We start from the raw sequence: 19,013 nt of genomic DNA on the forward strand, positions 1-19,013 counted from the left end.
AGTATTCTCCTCCAACACCACAACTCAAAGGCATCAATTCTTCTATGATCTTCCTTATTCACTGTCCAGCTTTCGCATCCATATGAGTATATATCGCTGCTAGGGCTCCCTTAATGCTTGGATAAAAGCTAGTGCTTTTCAATAGCCCACCATGCTCCCAGGAGTCCTGGTGTGGCACTGTGATTAAGCATGGGACTACTGACCACAAGGTTGGTGGTTCACACCCACAAGCCCCTTCTTGGAAACCCTATACAGGATCGCTAGGAGTTGAAACTGACTCAATGGCACTTTAACAACAACCATGCTCCCAAGGAACCTGCTAGTGGAACAATAGCCAAGTGCTCAGCTGCTAATTGAAAGATTAGCAGTTCGAACCCACCCAGTGGTTCTGCAGGAGAAAAGACCTGGAGATCTGCTCCCATAAAGATTACAGCCCTGGAAACCCTATGAGGCAATTCTACTCTGTCACATGCAGTTGCTATGAGTTGGAGTCAACCAGGAGGCACACAACACCCTCTCCTCACATTTACTGCCCTCTTCGTCACTGCAGCCACACTGGTCTCTGCTGCTCTTCAAGCAGGCCGTGCTCATGTCTACCTCAGAACCTTTGCACTTGCAGCTTCCTCTACCCAGGTTGCTCTTCCCCAGGGTTTCACTTCCTTCGGTGCCCTTCCAACAAAGGCCTTCCTTGAGCACCTCCCCTCATCACTCTCCATCCCCCTCTCCCTCAGCTTTGGGTTTTCTTCCTGCACTCTCTTTGTCCTTTTCAAAGGATGAGCACCTTTAGGCATAAAAACACAGTTAAATCCCTGAAAAGGTTAAGCAGTCTTTTTCTTCAAGAGTCAATTCAGGAAGAATTAAGTTTGGGGACCTATTTTCTTGAGCATCAGATATATTTATAAATCAGGAAATGTAATATCTGGCCTCTTGCTTGTGTTATTTTCTTTTTCCATCACTGAAGAGTTTCTCTCCTTTTTTGGCTAAAATTCTAGAAACCACATAAGTGGTGTGCACTGTAGGAGCTGATTATAATGCTGAGCCTCTGAGCAACCTGTAAATGATTTGAAACCCAGTAGGTTGGGGGAGAAAAGTGAAGGGCTTGGGGATGAGGGAGGCCAATTGGACCAGAGTTCATTCACAGCCAGGGACAGAAAAGTCATTGCCATTAGGAGCTTCCCAGGGGCTGAGAACACAGAAGGAGGGGTGCTGCCTTTTGGGAGGTAAGAATAGGTATAGAGGTAGGTAAAGAGCTGGATGTAAAACACTTGTTTCCCGAATTACAAAGTAGCTAAAAGGAAACATTCTGGTTCTAAACTGCCTGAGAAGGAGGGGAAAGGAGGCCTGGAATTCTGCTACCCTTTCTCCCAGAACAGGGTCTCAGTCTCGATCCCTCGTTCTTCCAATACTGCATCACATGTCTGTACATGGAGCCTCACATGCCACTTCCCTGGTGGCAGAGAAATGACTCAGCAGTGACAGCAATCTTCCTTAGCCAGGCACCTGGTACTGAAATCACTCACTTACCAGTGCCTCCTACCAAGGAGTAAACAGCTAAGTCATTTACTCCCTCTGCGTCAGGCAGTCAGGCACGGGGCTCAGAAACGCTTTCCCCATGTCCCACGTTTCATCTCTACTTCAGTCCTCTGGGAAATAGTGTTATTATCACTCTCTCATGTGCATGGGGAAACTGAGTCAAGAACTGTATCTATTTCAGACACCTCTACTCCTATCCTTCAAGCCACCCTGCCTCCCTACACTCTAACCCGAGCGAGGGAGATGATTATTCATCGACTTTAATATATTTAGTTACTTGCTTCTGAAATTAGACCCTGGTGATATCATGGAGTCTGGCTAGTCAGGTGCAGCAGCTGACCTGAGCTGCTAGTCGCTGACACCCGGGTGTGAAGAACTTCTCAGGTTACTCCGCTCCCTTGAGAGGCTGGGCTGATGTACAAGGGTAGGAAACAGAGAAGAGGAAGTGGAAGATGCTGAGGACCACTTGACTGACCCTTCCCAGAATTCTTCCTTCCAATTGCCATTGGGTCACCTCTGAGGAGGCCTGGGCTCTGGAGGAGAAAGGAGGGCAAGAGGAAGCCAAAGGAAGGAACCCAGAAAAAAGGAAGTTAGCTTCTTCTTGGGGTTCCTCCAGAAAGGGGGAGCTGCCGAGGCATTGATCCAAAGATCCCAGTCACCAGGGCCACCCAGTTCAATCTAGGGGGAGAGAAAGATGAGGGTGAGGAGAAGCAAGAAGAACTAAGCAGTGAAGGAAGGGTCAGGAACTCTACAGTTAGGAAACTGACACCTGAGGAAGAGTGGCCTCCGGCAAGTGTTCTGCAGTGTTGTTGTTTTGACGTGCCCTCTTCTGACTCATAGTGACTTAGGACAGAGAACTGTCCCATAGGGTGGAGCGCGCTCAATGATAACCTAAAAGTCAGCTGTTTGAACCTACCAGCTGCTTCCTAGGAGAAAGATATGGCAGTCTGCTCCTGTAAAGATCACCACCTAGGAAGCCCTACAAGGCAGTTCTACCCTGTCATATATGGTTGCTAGGAGCAGACAACAACAATCATCAAAAGCAGATCCCCAGGTCTTTTCTCTGGTGGTGTTTAGGGTGGGTTCCAACCTCCGACCTTTCAGTTAGCCGAGCTCTTAACCATTATGACACCTGGCAAATAAATCCCCTGCTGAGGAATCAGTTCCGACTCACAGTAACACTATATGACACAGTAAAACTACAGACAGACTCACCTCTCTCCAAAGGAGCGGCTAATGGGTTTGAGCACCAGCCTTAACCCAACACTTAACCGACTACACCACTAGGGATCCTTCACCTGACAGATAAACCCCTAAACCAAACTCACTGTCATCTAGTGGATTCTGACTCATAGCAACCCTATATAGGGTTTCCGAGACTGTGATCTTTACAGAAGCAGACTGCCTCATCTTTCTCCTGGTGGGTTTAAATGGCTGATCTTGCGGTTAGCAGAGCAATGCTTAACTTAACCCACTGTGCCACCAGGGCTCCTTTCCCCTGGCAAATAGTAGGTACTTAAAGCGTGCCAGCCAGAGCTCCCATCACTGTAGGTGCTCAAAAGAGACTTCCTCACCAGGACACCACAAGCATCAATTTGCTCAGACCAGGAACAAAGCATGAATTTGACTGCAGCTCAGCAGCGTGTTTGGGGCTCCAGTGAGGGTCTCCTGGCTCTACCCAGGGGCCAGCTCCCCTGAGTCTGAGCAGCTCTGACTGTGCAAAGCTGGCTCAGGAGGGTGTCTGGAGAAGAAGAATAGGCACCCCTGCCACTCAGCCCAGCTGGGGCCACTGTCTCCATGTGCCTGGCCCAGCACCCCCCCTGGCATGGGCCCAGTGAGTGAGCGCACGCCTGGCACAGGCCCCAGTGCCTGGGAAAGAGGCTCCGAGCAGGCCGCTTTGTGTTTTGTGAAAACGAAATCCACAACTGAGCTCCCCAGCCAAACAGGGCCTGCTGGGAAGGTTGGCAGTCCTCCCTTCCCGCCCTCCTGCTGAGGCCCACTCTCCCCCCTCAGACCCCCCAGGAACCATGGAGAGCACCAGCTGCCACCCCGGCTGGCACGGGGACTGGAGTAGAGGGGCCTAGGTCCTGCTCAGACTGGGCCAGGGTTTGCCCCCACCCACCCTGACCCCCTTCCTGGCTGGAATAAATTGGAATACAAATCAGAGGAAAACGCTTTTCCTCTGTTTGAACAAATTGCTATGGATTCCTCCCTGTCTCAGGTCAGGGCTCGCGATGGGGGATATTTTCCTCGCGGACTGCTAATAGACTCGGGAGAAGCTGCTAGATCGATGGAAGCCGGGAAAATTAGCCAGGAGCACCAGGCCAGCTTTGGCCTGCCCCTGCCCCCTACTTCAGGCCTCTTGGAAGAGTAGGGGACAGTTATAATCCAGGCTAGACAGAAGCATCAGGCTGATGGCCCAGGGTGCTGGATGCCTCTGCTGTCCCCTGTCTAGAGCCAAAGCAAGGGCAGCCAGAGGCTGCCGGGAGAGGCAATGTGATAAAGGTGAACCCAGAGAAGTTCCCAAAGAGGTTTTCAGTACCTCCCAGGCACACACATACATGTTCTTATGTGCAACATCCTCATACACACCTACTGCACACACATGCTCATGTACAAGGGGACTTCAAAAAGTTCATGGTAAAATCGAATGCAAAGTTAATGAATTTCTTCTACTAACTTGTTGAAATCCCTTCATATATTCCCATGTGGAAAAAAAAAATACAGATGCAGTGCATTTGTACAGGGTACAGAGAATATGGAAAATATAGTATAGCTTCTATTGTGGTAGCTTATCTCATGCAAATAGAGTCCTGGCGTGGCACTGTGGGCTAATGCACTGTTCTGCAAAGTCAGTTTGAACTGCAAAGTTGGTTTGAATTGCAAGGTTGGCGGTTCAAGCTCACTAGCTGCTCCTCAGAAACCCTATACTATGAGTCACTATGAGTCGGAACAGACTCAAATGGCACTTAACAACAATAATCTCATGCAAATGGTCATACACACATATACACCTTCGAGGGGGCTTCGACAAATCTGTGGGAAATTTCCATTATCTTTTTATTCCTTTTTTTTTTTTTTCCCCACTGAAGTTCTAGTATACACACATACACCAACCTCCACCAACCAGCCAGGCCTATCCACCCATTCACCTCATCTGCCCCTCAGTCTGGGTCTATAATTCTGCAGGGGAACCTGAAGAAGCCACCTACTACACCTGCCCCAGCTCCAACAGAAGGAAGGGCAGGGGGCTGTGGAGCGGGGTAGCACATCCCCACCCCACAGCCCTGCTCCCTCAGCCCCTAGAGGTGGACCATCCAAGAAGCAAGGTAAATACAAGCTTGCTTGTGTTTGTTAACTATAGAGAACAATTTCACATTACCATTCAGTAGGAAGGTGCTGTGGGGATTGGGAGAGAGATAGATGCCAGTCATACCTAGAAGCAGAAGTGATAGTGTGGTGAAAATGTGAAAATGTTCACTATAGATTAGTAAGTAAGCACAAGTATGTCCCTGTTTACCTTGTTTATTGGGTAAACCGGAGTGCTGGTATGGCGCTGTGGGTTAATGCGCTAGACTGCAAAGTCAGTTTGAGCCGCAAGGTCAGTGATTTAAGCTCACCAGCCTCTCCTTGGAAACCCTACACAGAGTCGCTATGGGTCCGAACCAACTCCAGCACTTAACAACAACAACATTGAGTAAATCACACTGAATGCCCAGAAATCAAGGGAGTGAGCTAGACTAGGGTGTAGTGACTTCAAGCATTTCAGGGCATCCCTAAGTAAGAAGTTCCTCCTGGCACCGCATGTGGCCCACGGCCAATGGGCAATGCCATGGGGGCACAGCTGTATTGGGAGAGGATTGAGGAGAGGCAGAAAGCGAGGGAGAAGCTGGCTGCAGCCTCTGAAGAGTCCAGAAGGAAGGAGATGGCTTCACCAGAAGAAAGTCACTCATACTTCCTGTTTGCTGCGTGAGCCCACACCTAGCCAGTCCCTCACACAAGCATGTATCCTTCAGTAACTTAGAGCCCTGATTTGGCTTGGGAGGAGGTGTGGGAGAGGGAGCACGTTCATTAGCAGTTCCACGAACTTGGTGTGACCCTTTGTATCTGAACACTGGTTTCTGTCTCTAGAAATTGAGCAGCTAGGTCCAAGTGATCACTAAACCCATTATCTCTGACCTTCCACAATTCCAACCTGGGCTCCCTATATGCAGTGTGGCCTAGGGACACCTCTTGTCCTCTCTGGGCCTCAGGTTTCTCCGCTGATAAATTATTAGATTTGCCCTAAGATCCCTCCTGGTTCTGTCACTCTAAGAGTCTATGATTTTAGGTCATCTCTTTATCTTGCTCTTTGCTGTATCCCCACCACCAAGAACAGTGTCTGGCCCAAAGAAGATGCTCAATAAACATTTAATGGATTAATTAATTAATCTCAGGTTCCAGCTGGCCGTGAAAAGACGAAATACACAACACTCTGGGATGGACCATAAGATCTAAGGGTCTTCTCTAAGATCCATTCTGAAAGTCATTAAAGCAGTCAGAGCCCCCCCAACTTGGGTTAGGCTGGCAAGGGTGAGGTAAAATGGGGAGGAGATAGATTGTTCCTATCCATCTAAGTCCCTTCTTACTAAAGAAATGCCAACTGACCTTAAAGTAAGGGATTTGTGGCAAAGATTGCTTAGTATCTATCCAATATCCACTCTCTTCTTCTTTCTAACAGAACCTCAATTTTTTCTTAGCTGAGGATGTGCCCATCTAAAAGATTTCATCTCTCAGCCTTCCATCCGTTGGTCCTTGCAGTTATGAAGGACCAACGGAAATCACTGGGAGAAGAGGGCTTCTGGGAAAGCACTTGAAAGAAGCTGACTCAGCTGGTACCAGTCCTAGTTGTAATTATGTGGATTCCAATTCATAGGGACCCCATGTGTATCAGACTAGAAATTGTGCTCCATAGGGCTGGTTTTTCTGAAGTAGTTCACCAGACCTGTCTTCTGATATACCTCTGGGTAGACTTGAACCTCCAACCTTTTAGTCCGTAGCCAAGCACTTTACAACCATTTATACTACCCAGGTATAAATCACTACAAATCCTTTTTAATGATTCTTCCTTCTTTCTGCCTGAAACATGTCATGTTGGCTGAGGCCCAGCAACCCTTTAGTGACTTTGAGACAAAATGTCCTAAAGGCCATGGTTCCCATATTTTACTACACTCTGGAACCACCTGGCAGATCGCTTTGTAAAACAAGTGCAGGTGCCTGGCTTCTACTCCCAGGTATGAAGTAGTATGACCTGGACATTTGGGTTTTTAAAAGCATATCAGGTAATTCTAATGTGCAGAGTTTGCGAACCACTACTAAAGGAATCTTGGCATGGCACTCTAGGAGAAGCACTGGACTGCAAGTTTGGTTTGAACTGCAAGGTTGGTGGTTCAAACTCACCAGCCACTCCTTGGAAACCCTATGCAGGGTTGCTTTGGGTCGGTGCCCACTCGACAGCACTTAACAACAACTAAAGGAAAGCAGAGCAAAGGATGAAAAGGGCCTGGGTGTCTAATGGCAAGTCACCTTACTAGCTGTGAATAACCTACTTCTAGACTTTTTTTGGAGTCCTGATGCAGCCTTGTGGGTTAATGTGCTGGACTGCAAGGTCAGAGGTTCAAGCTCACCAGCCACTCCTTGGAACCCCTATACAGGGTCACTATAAGTTTGCATAAGAAAGAAACGCACTCTTAATATGATTAAAACCTCTGTACTCAGGTCTTTTTTTCTCATAGCAGAATGTGATTGGAGCCTTCAAGATGCTCCCATTGGACAACTGCACTCCCATTGTTGTTGTTAAGTGCCACTAGAGTTGGTTCTGACTCATAGCAGCCCTGTATAGAGTTTCTGAGAGTCCTAGTGTGGCGCTGTAGGATAAACACTAGACCACAAGATTGGTTTGGACTGTGAGGTCGGCAGATCAAACTCACCAGCCGCTCCTTGGAACCCCTACACAGGGTCACTATGAGTCGTAACCAACTCGATGGCTGTAAATCTTTCCCCCGCAGAGTGACTGGTAGGCTCAAACCACCAATCTTGTGGTTCACAGTCCAGTGCTTATCCTATAGAGCCACTGTTCTCCTTCCCACGGAGCAACAAACAAATAAACAAACAAAGCCAGCCAGATATAACTCTCAGGAACCTCACACTTGGGGCAGAAGGCAAGTACTAGAATTGGCATTTGGTCAGGTTTAAATTCAAATCCTGACTCCACCAACTATTAACTGTAGGACTTTAGGCAAGTCACCGAACCTCAGCTTCTTCATCTGGAAATGGAGGGGAATAGAATAGCTGTGCTTTCTCCCACTGAACCAGGAGCTCCTTAGGGAAAGTGACGAGATTTCTGCAACCACAGGGCCCATCACTATTCCTGACACTGGTGGTGGTGCTCGTTTTCATGGCGTCAACTCTGGTTCCTGGTAACACTATTATATACAATAGAACCAGACATTGCCTGGTGCTGCACCACCTTCAGGATCATGGGTATATTTGAGCCCTATGTTGTGGCAATTGTATCAGCTTAACCCATCCTCTATTTTATCGTTGGCACATAGTGTTAAGAAGTACTGTTGAGTAGGTTCCTACTCATAGTGACCCTGTGTGGGGTTTCCCAGAAGCAGCCGGTGGGCTTGAACTGCTGACTTTGTGGTTAGCAGTCCACTTCTTATCCCACAGCGCCATACCAGGAATCCAGTATAGTAGGCATTCAATAAATATTTGCTTGATTTATAATGGATTTCAGCAACGCAGTCCCGTCTTGGGAAAATCCATCTTATTTTAAACCAAATAAGAAAGAGAATTTTTAAAAGGAAAAAAATAAAAATAAAAAAGGTCCACATTTCAAAAAGGTATCAGAGTGTATCTACAGAACAATCAATGAAAACAGCATTTTTTAAGGAGTATCTTCCAGTGTTTCTAGTTGGGGACTCAAAATCCCTTGGTGGCCAAGAGTGGGGCCAGTCTCCCCAGCTCCTGATCGGGACCCTCCATTAACCTGCTGCCATTAAGTCAATTCTGACTCAAAGTGACCCCCCATCATCAAACCAAAACCCAAACCCATTGCCCTTGAATTGATTCCAACTCACAGCTGTCCTACAGGGCAGAGCAGAGCTGTTCTGCATGGTTCCTGAGGCTACAAATCTCTATAGGAGCAGACTGTCTCATCTTGCAGAGGCTGGTGGGTTCAACTGCCGACCTTTCTGTTAGCAGCCCAATGCTTAACCTAATGCTCACCCTCCATTAGCACCATTAAAATAGAAAAGTCCCTGCTCATATTTTTAAAACTAAGAAGTAGGATTTTTTTTTTAAGAACCTGGGGTCCAGTTGAACTTAGTTAAAACAAAGGTTGGGCTGAAACCTGGAAAATCCGGCAATGGCCTCTGAAACCAGAAGGAAGAAGATAACGGTTTGGGGCGGACTCATTCGCATACACCACCTACACCAGCTGTGTCTGACAATCAACTGGAGAGCTCTTAAGACCACAGCTGCCTGGATGCCACCTGCGGGGTTTCTGATTCAGGAGGTCCCAGGCAAGGCCAACATCTGCTATTGAAAAACCTCTCCAGGTGGTTCTGACATGCTGCCAGGGTTGAGAATCTATACGCAGCCTCTAGCCCTCCAGATAATCAAGGTCTATATTGGCTGAGTTTCTGCAAGTGGAAAGAACAAAGAGCCTGGGCTGGGATCTCCAAAGGCAGCCAAACAGTGTCCTCATGCCTGCCCAAGCTGCTGCCATCCCTCTGAGGTTACCCACCCTTGCAGAGTCAGGTTCCCACAGGCTTGAGGAGGGGGAACGGTTATTCCACCTTCCCTTCTTTGCCACAATTCTCAAAAGAGCAACCTGCACCTCTTGCTTCCACTTGCCACCCACACCCGGGGCTCCCTGCCATCTGCCTGCCACCCCCTCAGCTCCTGTGAAAAGGAGTCTCCGAAGTTCACCTTAGAGTTTATAAAGTACTATCACTCTCAAGTTTCTCTAAGAGATGGGCATGCCTGCATCAACCTTCCAGATGGGGAAGGTTCCTGAGAGACAACCAACTGCCCACGTGGCCCTCTAACGTAGTCCAGTCTTCTCTCCTTCATGCCTTCACTACTCAAAGTGTGGTCCATGCACTGCAGCAGTATCCATAAGACTGTCAGAAGTGCAGAACCTCAGCCCAGACCCACGCCCACAGAATCTGCACTTTCACATGCTCCCCAGGAGTTCCAATGTACAAGCAAGTCTAAGGAATCCCAACTCTATACTGTGCTGCCTCCTATGAGTCTCTCAGATCCTAGGTGGTCATCCTGTCTCCCCTCCCCACCCTGCTTTTAGGACCTCGTCCCCTCCCAGGTTTCCTCTTACCCTTATATCACCTATTATCTCTCCCCTTTCTCCTCCCACCCCCCAAATACTAATGCACTCCATGGCTCGGGCCTCAGCCCAGTCCCTTCTCTTCCTCTACCCTCTCTTCATTGGTAATGTCATTCAACCTCATGGTCTTCACTCTCATCATCCTGTGGACATAAATTCACATCTGAAAGCCTACCTCCGCAGAGCTGATTTCTCTCCTGAGCATTAGCCTTCATGTTCTCCTGTCCTTTCACCATCTCCCCCAGACATCCCAGCATCCCCTGAAGTTCAAAACTGCACTCAGAGTGATTAACATACAGCTGGTCACTGAGTGCTTGCCAAGTGCAGGCACTATGCTCAGTGCTTGCGGGCCACTGCCTCATTGCACACTAGCCACGGTGGGTACACTATACCCATCTTGCAGCTGAGGAAGTCACAGCTCAGAAAGCAGAAGTAAGTTCTCAGAATCTCACAGCTGGTGTGGGGCAGAACCAGGACTCAGAAGTCCTCCAGGCTCTTAACCACTTCACTTCACTGCCCCATACCTATCTGGCTTCCAGTGGTGTTAGTTCTACTTCATTGCCACTGCGTGCTAAGTCTCCTGACTCCGAACCTCAGAACTGCCTTCAGGGCCTGTCTCTTACCTGAGTTCCTTCAAGTATGCTTTTAAGGTCTAAAAATCGTACAATCCGGGATCTTGCCTTTTGCAATAGCCTGTCATTCCTTTACCCCACCCCTACTCTCCTACACTCTTTTTCCCACAAAGCAACCCTGGCTTCTCATCTCGCGTGGAATAAAATCCAAAGTCCTTACGTAGCTTTCAAGGGCCCAGACAATCTGGTCCCTCTGGCTCTCAGACCTCTCCCCCTTCCTCTTTGTCACTCTGCTTCAATCACATGCCAGGCATGATCCTACCACAGGGCCTTTGCACTGGATAGTCTTCTGCATGAAGCACACTTCAATAGGACTTCCTCCCTTGACATCTTCAAGTCTCTGTTCAGAGAGACCGCCCCGCAACCACCAGTGTATATGAATAAACTTGTACCACAGTTTACCACTCCCTGTCCTCTTAACTGCATCCTGCGTCATAGTTTTCATCACCCTCTAACACATTATATACACTTGTTCATTACTAGTCTCCCCACAACCTGAATGTAAACTCCAAGACAGGAAAAGCAGTCTCCAACAGAGCCTGTACTCCTGCTTGTTGAATGACTGCAGTTCTTGTACGCACTTCGTCCTGTTCATCCCCAACACATCATTTAGACAACTTCAGGGCTTCCTGACCAATCTCTCTTAGCAGCCTCCTGCAGCACAGAGCTGCACAGCTACCCAGCCCAAAATACAGGCTCACAGTTGCCCATTTTCCTGCTCAAAACCATCCTGATATCATCCCCCAAACCCAGGATTCCAGCCTCTCTCCCCCAACAAACTTTCTGATCAGTAGATGCGAGTTCAAGTTTGGCTATGCCATTTGGACAAGTAAGGCTATCTTTGAACTTTCAGTTTGGTGGTGGTGGTGTGCCGCAGAGTTGGTTCCGACTCATAGCGACCCTGTACAGGGTTTCCGAGGCTGAAAATCTTTATGAGAGCAGAAAGCCTCATCTTTCTCCCCCCCCCCCCCCGCCCCCCGCAGGACCGCTGGTAGTTTCGAACTAGCTGACCTTGAGGTTAGCAGCCCAACTCATAAACACTACGCTAAATGGGACAGTAAGTGATTACCTCAAAGGGTTGTAGTGAGGACAGGAAAAGATAACGCATTCATATCAGTCCAAGCAGTAAGCATTAGTGATTTTTATCAATATCCCTTTACTATTCCAACTCTGGTGTGGCACTGTAAGATAAGCACTGGACTGCTAACTGCAAGGCTGGCAGATCAAACCCACCAGCTGCTCCTTGGAAACCATATACAGGACTGCAAAGAGTCGGAACCGATTCGATGGCACTTCACAACAATAACAATTCCAACCCTAAGTACCTCGATTCCCTTTCAATCTATGTTCAGCCCAAGTGAGTGACTCAGAATTCTCCACACATGCCCAGGGTCTTTAGCCCCCGTAGCTTTGCCCTTCGCCTGGGATGCCCTTCTTGGCAGCTCCTCCGTTCTTACTTCTATTTATCAAGGCCAGTTCAGATCCCCCCTCCTCCAAAAGGCCTTGGAAATAATTTCTTCCTCCTCCTGATCCCCACAGCCCTTTATCTGCCCTTGCCACATGGCATTTATCAAGCTCTCCAGGGAACCACCATCTTGTATGTGACTCCCCTCCCTTTCTCCTTGAGGGCAGAACTTCCATCTTATTCATTTCGTAGCCCTGTCAACGCCCAGAGCTGGGCCTGGCTCAAGGGAGGTGCTCAGTAAATATTTAATGAATTGTGAGTTACAGGATACCACACACAGCTTGCCTGTTCCCAAATCCAGATCCACCAGGATGGAATCTCAAAGCCACTCCTTACCCGATATGTGACCACAAATAGGTCACTTAAACCCTTGGAGCTTCAGTTTCCTTATCTGTTAAAAGGGGGCAATAGGACCTACTATGCTGACCTCTTGGGCTATTATGGGAATCAAACAGAGAAATGAAAATGTTTGGTAATGTACATGGCATTTACATACCTATAAGGGAGTGGTATGACACTGTAAGATAAGCACTGGTCAGTTTGAACTGCAAGGTCAGTGGTTCAAACCCATCAGCCACTCCTCAGAAGCTCTATACAGGGTCACTATGAGTCGGAACCAACTTGATGACACTTTAACCACAAGGTCAGCTGTTCAGACCCACCAGCTGCTTCTCGGAAAGCCTATATAGGGGCACTGTGAGTCAGACTGACTCTACAGCACTTGACAACAACAGGCAACCACAAGGTGGACAGTTCCAACCCACCAGCTGCTCTCAGGAACCTTATACAAGGTTACTTACTATAAGTCAGTATCGACTTGATGGCACACGCAACAACAACAAAGGATTAAAAGGGAACATGTTGGCTCTATAAGGATAAGCCCTGATCTTAAAACTGCAAGGTCAGCAGTTCGAGCCCACCAACCGTTCCATGAGAAACAAAATGAGACTTTCTGCTCCTACTAAAATTCTAGTCTCAGAAACTCTATAAAAGATACCTATGAGTTGGAACAGACTCGGCAGCATTTAACAAGGGATTACAAAGGCGCATTTGTCTGCTAGCCAAAAGGTTGGTAGTTCAAACCCACCCAGCAGTTCCACAGGAGAAAAACCTGGCCATCTATTCCCGTAAAGATTACAGTCTAAAATACCCTGCGGGGAATGTTCTACTCTGTCACGTGGAGTTGCTATGAAGTGATATCTGTTCAACAGCATCTAACAAACAACAATACGGAAATACAATGTTGTTGTAAGCAGTGATTCTCTCTCCAAGGTACTGTTCTCTTCACATAAAAAGATAACTGAAAGAGTCATCGCCAAGTGCATGGTGAGATGTGCATGACTTTTACTTTCTTCCTTATACTTTTATGTAATGTTTGATTGCTCTGCAAGGACACAGGTCCCATGTCCTGCTGGTGGGCACAGAGCCTGCCCAAAGTAGGAGTCCACATGCTGAGCCCACCACAGAATTCTCCTCTAACCTGGGAGAAACTTGGACCACACTGTTGTTTATTGTTGTTAAGTGCCATGTTAAGTTTGTGAGGGTGCAGGAAATGTGACTTTGGCCCTATCCGAGAGCCCTGGGGGACTGGGATAGGTATGTGGGATCTAAAGGGAAGCCAGGAGCTTTTGAAGGTCTAAGGAGCCCTAGGCGGCCCCAAGCTGAGAAATTAGAATAACTGTCCTCCTACCAGGAGGAAGGAGGCCAAGGGGGGGGAAATCCCAGAAAAGTCAAGAAGCAATGTGTCGGCCAAGTCCTCCCCCTGCTGGCCACATCTGGAGCAACAGCGCCCTCAGCACAGGACAGGGCCCCCAGGCAGTTAACACACACCCCAGCACCTGGGGGGCTTATCTGGCTCAGGTGTCCAGAAGCTGGTAGTGGGTAGGGCTTGTCCAAGACTGAGAAGTCTAAAATCTCATCTCCCACATCCTCCGTCTTTGCTGGGTGGGGCATCTAACTCCCTTAAGCCAGCCACAAGGCAAGGCGGTGGTGAAGGAAGGGTCCTTCTCTACAGGCCTTCCTCTACACCCCTATCTGTCTCACTCTTTCCAGGCCAACCTCTGCTTCCTGGGCAGCAGAAAGAAGCTGGGACTGTTACCAGTGCTTGGATTTCCACTCCCGCCCCCAGGTATTGATTTCCTGCATCATTCATTTGCTGGGCCTCGGCAGCTGTGATTAGCTCCCTCCATTCTCCCTATAGAGCTCCCCGCCTGTCCTTCCATGTTCCAGCAAAGCAGAGCTAATACCAGGCTCTAAATGAGGTTTTGCCACCCCAGCCCAACAGCTCACATCCAGGCCTGGTCAATTCCATGTGGGCCATTGGCATGTCCCAGCCCACCTCCTCCAGGATGATTTCCTGGTGAATCAAATCCCCTCTAACAACCTCCACAACCTATGGCTTCCCCATTCATCCATGAGGTGCACCAGCCTTCAGGGACGGGCACCATGAGGATACTGGATTTGAGGGGGAACCCTTCAGCCCAGCATCAGGAATCTGGGGAGCTGAACGTTGTTTCAGGGGTCTGCATCAATTGGGAGAGACAGAAAATGCTGGCAACACAAATAAAACAGCCTGTATTGTGACTCCCTCCTGCAATTTCTAGAACTGAAAAGGAAGAAGAGACAGAGATGTGAACCTTCCCAAGGACACTTACGAAACCCAGAGCCTTTGGCTAGCCCTCAGGAACTGAGTTTTTCCAGATGTACTGCCTCCAGGGGAAATAGGGGGAAGACCAGGTATGGGCAGGCGAGTCCCAGGCACGGGCAGAAACAAAGAAAAATCCCAAGTGTGCTCACATACAGATCAGTGCCAAGAAGACAGAACTGGGAGATACACTTCCTGAAATTCCTTCTCCCACAACCCACAGAAGAGGGGGAAAAAAAAAACCTGACTTGGTGATAATTCTGTAAGCTATGTTGCTCTTGTCAAATTATTCAACATCTGTCTTCATGTTCCCACAAGAATTAGCATAGGATAGTAGTTTCTGATGACACCTTTGGTGAAATATTTTGACTTCCACCAGTAAGTTGCAAACAACCTGTCTTAAGGATAATGTCAATTCCCACTCCTGCATATTAAATAATCCAGAGGTTTGTTGTGGTTTTGTACAGGAGAGGAGTCCTACCAACCTACTCCTGGCATGTCCCAGTAGGCTGCTATGAGAAGAGGTAAGGAAGCCAGGATGGAGGAGGGGATGTTCTCTGACCATATCTACTCACAGGACACTCCTCCTCCATCACCTGGCTCCGCTGCTGCCCCAGAATCAGGTCTCTGGGGCCAGCTTGCTCTCCTGGCCTGGGAGAAAGGAGATTACAGATCCATCCTCCGAGGACAACAAACTGGGCCAGGAGATTGGGAGGCTGGGGAAGGGGGAACCAGCTCCAAATGGACCATCTGGTCCGGTATTCGACTGCTGTAGCATCTGTGCCCCAAAGAAGAGTGAAGCCACCTGGCAAGACTGAGAATGCCACCCCAGCCCGACGGCTGACAGCAACCTCTGAGAAGGTGGGAGGACTTCAGAAGGGACAGGGAATAGGGCTTGGGGCATCTGCTTCCTACCACAGCCCAAGCCCGATCCTGACTGGTTTGCTCCTAACACTTACTCTTCGTCCTTCTTCTCAACTCAGCCTTCGAGCTCATCTGCCCCTCCTTCAGCTCTGGGCATAGAGGCAGGAGCTGGGGGTCCTTTCCAGGGCACACTTTTCTCTTGTGCCTCCCCACTGCCAGAGAAGTACAGTTTCTATCTCCTCTCTTCTTCCCAAAATCCTCAGTGGCTGCCAACCCAGGACCCCATGAATCTCCCTAAGCAGAGACCCTGAAAGCATGTGCATTGCCCTGTCGGCAACCATCCTAGACAGATTCTTTGGGCGAAAGAATTGAAAGAAGGATGGCCCAGCATTCATTCAATAAACGCTTGCCAAGCCCTGCTGTGTGCCAGGCACCATGCTGGGTGAGGTGATACAATTATGGCCGTGCATACCATCCCGAGTCCCTACCCTCTAGCTTCAATCTTTCTCAAGCTGCTCCATTCAATTTAGGGCTAGGGAGAAACTGAGAAGCAAAAGAAAACAGCCCTCATACCCGGCTGCCATTGAGTCAATCCAACTCCTGGCAAGCCATATATGTCAGCATAGGACTGTGCTCCATAGGGTTCTCCATAGCTAATATTTCAGAAGTAGGTCACCAGGCCTAATTTCTGAGCACCGTGGGTGGACTTGAACTACTTTACCTTCCAGTTAGCAGCCAAAGTGCTTAACTATTTTCACCATCCAGCTCTCTCAGCTTCATACTACTGAACCAGGTCCCAGCCCTACAAAGATGTTCTCTCCTGCTGAATCTGACCAAAGTTTCTAGCATCACAAAGAACTCAGCAGCCTCTTGCCCTCCTCCTAATTCTATCAGATCTTCCCCTTTTCTCTACTCACTTGACTAAAGCCATTTTACCCAGCAGCTTCCCTTAGGTACCAGCCTTCCCTGGAGCCAAGATCTCAAAGAGAAGGTGCAAAGAACATGGCCCCAATGCACTCCACAGTCCTTAATTTGCTGAGGGAGAACAGCTGGGATAAGAGAAGGGGAGGAAAAAACATAAACAAAGCAAAGCAGGAACAGATAAACCTATGGCTGAATCCTGGCCCCTAAACGCCCTAAAATAAATCTACAGATACCACTGCCCAGTGTCCTTCACTCCCTACCCTCATGACTAGCGTTTCCAAGCTAGGTCCCTAGAAGCCTCCTCAAGGTGTGGGGATGCAAAGTCCCAGAGAAGGTTGGAGATGCTGGAGGGGATTGTTGTTGTTGTTAAGTGCCATTGAGTAGGCTGCAACCCATATAGGGTTTCCAAAGAGCGTCTGGTGAGCTTGAACCGCTGACCTTATAGTTCAAACCGACTTTGCAGACCAGGTCATTAACCCACAGCACCTCACCAGGAGACCGCTGGAGGGGATAGAGGGGGTGAAAGAGAGACCTGGACAGGAGATGGGCTGGCCAGATCTTCCCAAGGGCATGCAGAGGAAGGGGTGGGTGGAGGAAAGAAGTAGACAGGAAGATTTTCATCTCTCTGGAGGGTCTTCTAAGAGTATGATGAACAAGCAGCAAAGGCCTCAGCAGCATCTCTTTCAGGCCTCCTCTAAGGAGACGAGGATGCTGTAGAGAAACCTTAGGAGGAAAGAGGAACCAACAGACTCTCGGCGTCTTCCTCCAAGGACTCTGAGACCTGCTTAGTGGCCTCCTCTCCACAACCCAGCCTCTCCCAGGTCCCTGCTACATTCTTTTTTCTTCCTGCCTTTCCTGACCAAGGGGCCAGGCAGTAAGAAACACACAAACTAATTAAGAAGCAGAGTTTGGCCAGATGCTTGAGTCGGCCTCACCAGAGAATTAAGCCTGTGTAGGGCCAGGAACCTATCACCTCCCAGATACCCCTCAGGACACCTGTCCCTCCTGCCAGGCACAGGCAAAGAGACAGGCCAGGCTTAGTACCTGCACCTGAGGCTGACAGCTTAGGGGACAACGTCTCTTACCCCTGCACACAACAGGTCAAACTCTCCCAGGATCCAAAGGCAAATAATTAGGCCTTCTAACCAAAGAACGATGGAGGGAGAATCCTCCCCAAGTATACATCATTAAATAGTGACCTACAAAGACCACCCAGTCAGGAGAAGGCAAAATAAGGGCTGCTGTACTCCAAGACTGAGTTTCTGCACTGTTGGGTCAGGGAACTGTGGAGCCAGAAGAACTGGAAGAAGGTTCCGGGAGAGGGGTATGCCCAAGTGTCTCTGAAGAGAGGATGCCTATTCCCTATACCTTTCCTGAGGTAACCCACGAAAGGTAAGAGGAAGTAGCCACAGTCCACATTGGCGCCAAGAATAAGGGTGTAGGCACCGGAGCAAAGCTGTGTGGCAGGAGGCAATTTGGACATGTAGCCAGGTGGGTACGTGCCGTGTGTGCGTTTCCTGGGGACGGTGTCTGAATGTGTGCGTGTGTGAGCAGGGAGAAGGAAGGTGGGGCTGGGTTTTTATAGCTGGATACCAAGGACAGAACTGTCTCCGCAGAGGTTCGGAAAGGGATGTGGGTAGGGTCACAGGCACAAAAGATAGAGGATGCCAACGTCCGCTCAGGCTGTCTAGAAGCAAGTAAAAGAAACCAAGCCGCAGCGACAGCGGTGAAGACAAACCCACGGGGTTACGGTGCTCGCAGGCTGCTAACCCGCAAGCCGCGCTCAACTCCCGATCCGGCATCGTTCGGCTTCCACTCCGGAGCCAGCACCCAAGAGGACCAGGTTTCGGTGCAAGTCCCCCAAACCCCGGGATTTGAGTCTTTAGGATCTCCCGAGTTGAGGGGGTGCTCTCAAGGGTTTTAAGTCACTGCTACCCCTAACAAGATATGGGAAGGTGTACCTCCCTCTCCCTGGTATCCCCGGCTTCACGCCAGACTCTCCTATCCGTCCCCGAATTCCGCAGGCAGCTAGTTCGGTCTCCTTGTGCCCAGGAGAGGGCGGGGACGCGGGTATCCATTCCGGATTCCAAGCCCCCATGCCCCACCAAACCCCGGCAGCCAGCACTTTGCGCTTCTTGCAAAGTTTCCGCGCGCTGCGAGTGCGGGTGGAGCGCTCTGGACCAACCCAGCTGGAGCAAACCGGCTAGAGCAAAACGCGGGATCTTACCGTAGACTCCTTGTCCACGGCAGTGGACGGGGATCAACGCCAGAAGTAAAAGGCAGGTCACCTCCATCTTCAAGGTTCGTGCTGCATCCCCGCGAGGCGGCGCAGCCCGATAGGCGGCGAGGGGTGCATCCACCAGGGTCCCGCGACGCCCCCTGCGTCCCCTCCTTCCCCCAGGGGCGACAGAGAGGGCGGCGGCGACGGTGACCAGGAGACTGGAAAGGCGACGGCTACCCGGGTTTCTCCTCCGGTGGGGCCGCTGCCCGCGTGGAGACACAGAAGGCTTGGCCCTGGGTACCTCGGTGCGACCCGCCCAGCAGCCAGAGCTCCAGTCG

At 49.5% G+C, this 19,013-nt stretch overlaps 1 protein-coding gene across 1 annotated transcript in view; it reads right to left on the reverse strand.

The window, feature by feature from the left end:
* MDGA1 (MAM domain containing glycosylphosphatidylinositol anchor 1) overlaps positions 1-18,748 on the reverse strand; it is a 91,786-nt gene extending 73,038 nt beyond the window's left edge. Inside the window, exon 1 of the mRNA XM_006860424.1 lies at positions 18,682-18,748. Within this exon, the coding sequence (XP_006860486.1) occupies positions 18,682-18,748 (67 nt within the window). The remainder of the gene's footprint in view (positions 1-18,681) is intronic.
* Between the last annotated feature and the right edge of the window lie 265 nt (positions 18,749-19,013).

The sequence above is a fragment of the Chrysochloris asiatica genome, unplaced genomic scaffold, assembly GCF_000296735.1.
Source record: "Chrysochloris asiatica unplaced genomic scaffold, ChrAsi1.0 scaffold00038, whole genome shotgun sequence".
Lineage (NCBI taxonomy): Eukaryota > Metazoa > Chordata > Mammalia > Afrosoricida > Chrysochloridae > Chrysochloris > Chrysochloris asiatica.